The 4,899-nt window shown below is 42.8% G+C and overlaps 1 protein-coding gene across 7 annotated transcripts in view; it reads left to right on the top strand.

The window, feature by feature from the left end:
* Rgl1 (ral guanine nucleotide dissociation stimulator like 1) overlaps window positions 1-4,605 on the top strand; it is a 245,024-nt gene extending 240,419 nt beyond the window's left edge. For all 7 annotated transcript variants that reach the window (XM_048809850.1, XM_048809851.1, XM_048809846.1 and 4 more), the window contains one exon: window positions 2,202-4,605. In XM_048809850.1, coding sequence (XP_048665807.1) covers window positions 2,202-2,389 — 188 coding nt within the window. In that variant the 3' untranslated portion in view covers window positions 2,390-4,605. The remainder of the gene's footprint in view (window positions 1-2,201) is intronic.
* The last annotated feature ends 294 nt before the right edge of the window (window positions 4,606-4,899 follow it).

The following is a 4,899-nucleotide window of genomic DNA, read 5'->3' as shown; positions in this document are numbered from 1 at the left end:
ATATATATATATATATATATATATATATATACACACACACACACACACACACACACACACACACACACACATATATATGCATATACATATATATTTTATAAGTTGTTGATGGACCTTTATTTTATTTATTCGTTTATATGCAATGCTGAGGATCGAACCCAGTGCCTCACACATGCTAGGCAAGCGCTCTACCACTGAGCCACAGCCCCAACCCTATCCTGCACTCCTGCTAAGAATTCCTCCTGCCCATTCTTTGTATTTTTCTTATGAGCATTTTTCTCAGGAAAGCTCTCTCTATGTGTCAGGAGGTGGGGAGTAGGTAGAGGTAGTCTGTTGGGTTTTTGCAGATGGTCACATGCCTCCTTTACCCAGTAATGTGTTTCTCAGTAGTGGGTGAACCTGAAAGTTAGCGGTTTGTGTAAGAATTTCTCATTATTTCACTCAGTCACCTCTGGATGTATCTATTTGCTAATTTGAATTGGAATAGTTTCTTGAGAAAAGGGGACAGGCTGGTTAATAAGTCCTCTGTCACAGCTTGGGGAGAGACTCGGCCAGAACAAGTCTCTCTCAGTGTAGGGCAGCCACACACATAGTCAGTGAGGCCAGCTCTGTCTGCTGACACAGCCAACACTGCTGCTGTGTCTTAATGGAGGGCTCTGTTCATCCACAAGGAAGGCTCTCCCCAGAAAGGAAGAGCATAATCGTACAAGTTGGGGGTGAGCAGAGGGAACAGCTGTTCACACCATTTTGACCAGCAAATCACCCAGGGCTCTCTCTCCGGCTCAGAGGGGAAGGACTAAACTAGTGGCTTTTCCAAGAGATGAAAAGCAACAGTCTCTGAGAAACTCCTTCAACTACCTCTTAGAGGTTTTGTCATTCCTTCATTCATTTGGGGGACAAAACTTCCTCAGTTATAACTTTTTAGTGCAGTTGCAGTTAAGATTCTAAGCCCAGAATTTGTCTCTGGAATTTTGCCATATGTCCCACAATAACGCGTGGTGAGAGTAGTGGTTCTGAAGACCCAGGAGCCCTGAGGTGCAGCCAGGACACAGCTGCGACCACCAGCTGTGTGGTCTCAGACAAACCCTTGACCTCCACAGGCCATGGGCTATAACCAGTTAGATGTATATAATACCCTCTGATTCCTCATGCATCGTAAGCAATGCTGAAGATTATAGAAAATAATGTTCCTGAAGGTGCGCTGAGGAAATGCTAAGGGTGGGCATGAGCCCAGGAACACTTTGGAGGGGTTTGCTTTATGGCACAACTGTGCACATAATGTACCATGGTCACCTAGAGCCTGATGGCATCAATCTTGCTGGGGGGGGTCTCAGCTAGAGAGTTTTCTTGAGGCTCCTTCAGTCCTGTTCCACAATTAGATGCTTCTGTGGGTCACCTCCCCACTCCACTGCCACAAAGCTAAACGTGGACATTTTCCGTTTTTATTCTGTTTGAAGTTTTTTTTTTTTTTTTTTTTAAAGAAACCTGTTACGCCTGAGTGCTAAAATACTACAAATCATCTCTTAAAAATAAAAATGAAAATAACTTTGCTTTGATAATTTCATATCACACTCATAGTAATCCTTGTTCAGAAATTGCAGATAACTAGTTGAGATTTGCTGAAGTCAGAAATCGTTTAGATGTTAGCAGATAAGCACTGCTTCACATGGATGTATATTTAATATGAAAATGCAGACTCTGGACAAAGCAGTGACTCAAGTAGAATAACTGAGCCAATGTGGGGTTACTTTAAAAAGATGTTTTGTATTCCAAGTGAAGCATTTTGCTAAAGATTTTCTGTTTGTTCCTATGTCATTGGATTCCTTTAGTCTTAGTGAAAATCTGCTTTCCCTTTGGAAAATGGACCTCCAGAAGAAGGAAGGCCGAGTTCTGGTTCCAGTCCTGCTGCCCCCTAGCTGCAGTCCTGGGAATCACAACTTCTCTTGGCTTCTGCTTCTGTTAATTTAATTTAACCTTAAATTCATGGTAGCGGGTATCTTAAACCTCAATTGCTCTTAGTTTTTTGGAAGGGGATTGAGATGTTGTTGGGACCAATTTTGTGGATAGTAGTCACATTCCAAGAACTAAGGGCCCTTATCCCATTCCTGTGTCTGGGCAAGATTTATCCCTGCCGCTGTCATGGCCTGTTATGGGCCCCTACTACGTAAGCTGACTGCCTTCACTTTCCTTTTGTTTTTCAGAACTTGTGATCCCAGACTCAGCAAATGTCTTCTATGCCATGAACAGCCAAGTGAACTTTGACTTCATTTTACGCAAAAAGAACCCCATAGAAGAACAGGTGAAACTGCGCAGCCGGACGAGCCTGACATTGCCTAGGACAGCTAAACGGGGCTGCTGGAGCAACAGACACAGCAAGATCACCCTCTGAAAGGGGCACACGTGGCCCTTCGCTTGCCACAGGCCGAGCAGGGCTGAGGAAGGCTGTGGTGATTGCAATGACCATCCAGTGTTAGAGGATCATTGGTGACATCAGCAGATATTTATTGAGTACTTAAGGTGTGCAGAGCACTATGTGGGGAGATTGGACATGACTTGACATGAAAAGGATGAAAGAGTCACTGATTTTCTTCGACCTATTTGAAGCTGAAATACAAAATTATCCACATGTGTAAATATATATATACACATATATTTAGTGTGTATGTGTGTATATATATGTAGATATATAAGAGGGACTTTATGGGATATTCTGGACTATGGAAAACAAATTTGCACAACGACCTAAGAAATTGAGGTCACTTTTTACAGGGAAATAGAAGAAACCGAGAACCGAAACTCCTACCTTCTGAGTTACCAGGGTCAACCCTAGGAATGCAGATTGTCCTTTGTGCCAGTATTACCTGAAGTCTGGGCTTAATTTTGGTAAAGGGAGAGGATTTCTTTCTCAATCAAGTGCCACCAGATAAAACAGTTGCAGGGGGCTGGAACTGCCACAGGCTGAATGAAATGCCACTTTGAGAAGGGTTTGGATGAGTCAGTGGCCTCCTACCTCTGCCTGCATCTGCCACTTTCTGCTCCCCAGGAGGGCAAGGACGGACTCCAGAGGCCCCTGTGCCCCACTGGTCGCCATCACAACACCTCTAGAGTCAACATGAGCCCGGTTCGATTTCTGGAAACCCTGTTGTGTTTGTTTTCTCTCCTAAAGAGCATATCATAGTCATTGTTGCACAGATAGCCATGTTCTTCAGTAACTTATCAGCCAGGAAAGAAAGCGCAAAAGAATGATGACCTGTTTGGATGGACCCTTACCTGTCTTGGAATGCCACTACTTCCTTGCCTTTTCTGATCACCGTTTGCATGTAAAATTGTCTAGAGTCCTTTGCCATCTGGATCCTAGTACCTCTATATTATGTGCAATTTGTTCCTCAGGTGTAGACATTTCTACTGCGATTGACTTCATTTAATCATTTTGAACCTGTGAAAGATTTCTGAACAGCAATTACCCTGTTAATAGCCCCTTGAAGATGATCCCTGCTGATAACAGCATCTATTTTGCTTATTAACTTTTATAGCATTCCTGTGCCTAGTCATGGGGAAAGAAATGGGACTGCATATATTATCTCAGTCCTTTCTCAAAGAGGTACATTTGTCCAGATGGAATCGATAATGTTGTTTTTTCAGGCCCCATACTGGCTACAACAGTGTCACATTAAAGTGACATTTTTGTCTCTAGTAACACCATCATGGCCTCCCTTCCAAATCTGAGCTATGCTGGCGTTTGAACTAAAAAGCCATATGTGGGAAGTTGATATGTGTAAGAAGCACTTTCAGATTATCTTTTTTTAAGAAAAAAATTTCCCAAAATACCAGTTTTTATTCCAAAAATAAAAAGAATGAACCCAGAATATGAAGTGCAGATTGTAACATGGATCTTTTTTAAAAATTTCTAATCCTGTTACAGCTCCCAAAGGTTGTGTGGGATTGATGTTATGTAAATAGACATGAATTCTACAAGAAACACCCGAACAAGTTCAGAGATTTGTGGCGATGGACCAAAGAATGAGCCAGAAAGTCCTCAGATTTCCTTGGTCTTTCTAGGAGATTGGACTGTGCATTGTAAAGATCGACTGGGTTTCAACTAGTCGAAAAAGCACTTTCTTCTGTTTGTGAGCCTCCAATTTATGCTTTTGTGAGGGGAGAAGAGAGGGTCAGGGTCGCAGCCATCATGGAGACTGAAGTAAACGTAGCCCCAGCCTGGTGCAAAGGTCAAAAAGAAAATGTAGAACCATTGGCCTGGTCTAGGGTGTGGCTACCAAGACATACAAGTTGTTCCCATGTGCTCGCCCTGTGTGTTTATACTGTACATGTAGAGCCTAGATTTATATACTGCAATGTAAAAAAAAAAAGTATATATATATATATATTTACCTTTTTTAAAAGATAATGGAAATTCCAAAGTAGATAAACATGGCCTCATTTATTTAATGCTACTTTAACTGTCTTAGTGGGCTTCCTGGTGGACAGCCGGGCAACACTTTCAGCTGCTCGCATGCTTGTCTCTCTGCATTTCCATCATCTGTTTACCTTTTGGTTAAACTAATAAACTGGTTTGGGACTTGGTTGGCATATGCTGCCAGACCCGAAGGGATTGTATCTGGAGTGTTAATCAGGAGGGTTCTGGGTTCCAGATAAGTCAGTAAGCCTTTTGGAAGCCCACTCAGGGTCAGGTGAAAAGCTGAGGGAAAGCCAGTTAGAGGGGGTCCTCCACCCGCATGTGTCATGAGCATTTGGGGGCAAGAATGATGTCCCTAAGAGACTTCCTTCGGAGAGGGTGCTTTGCCAGATTGCTAGTCACTCGGTGGGGACACCTTTTATAAAATCCAACTTGGATGTAGATCTGAGGTAGTACTTCGTGTTCCTCCTGACAGCCTTTCCCAG

Source organism: Marmota marmota, unplaced genomic scaffold, assembly GCF_001458135.2.
Source record: "Marmota marmota marmota unplaced genomic scaffold, marMar, whole genome shotgun sequence".
Lineage (NCBI taxonomy): Eukaryota > Metazoa > Chordata > Mammalia > Rodentia > Sciuridae > Marmota > Marmota marmota.
The sequence above is the reverse complement of the archived record's forward strand: the minus strand, read 5'-3'. Positions and strand labels throughout refer to the sequence as shown.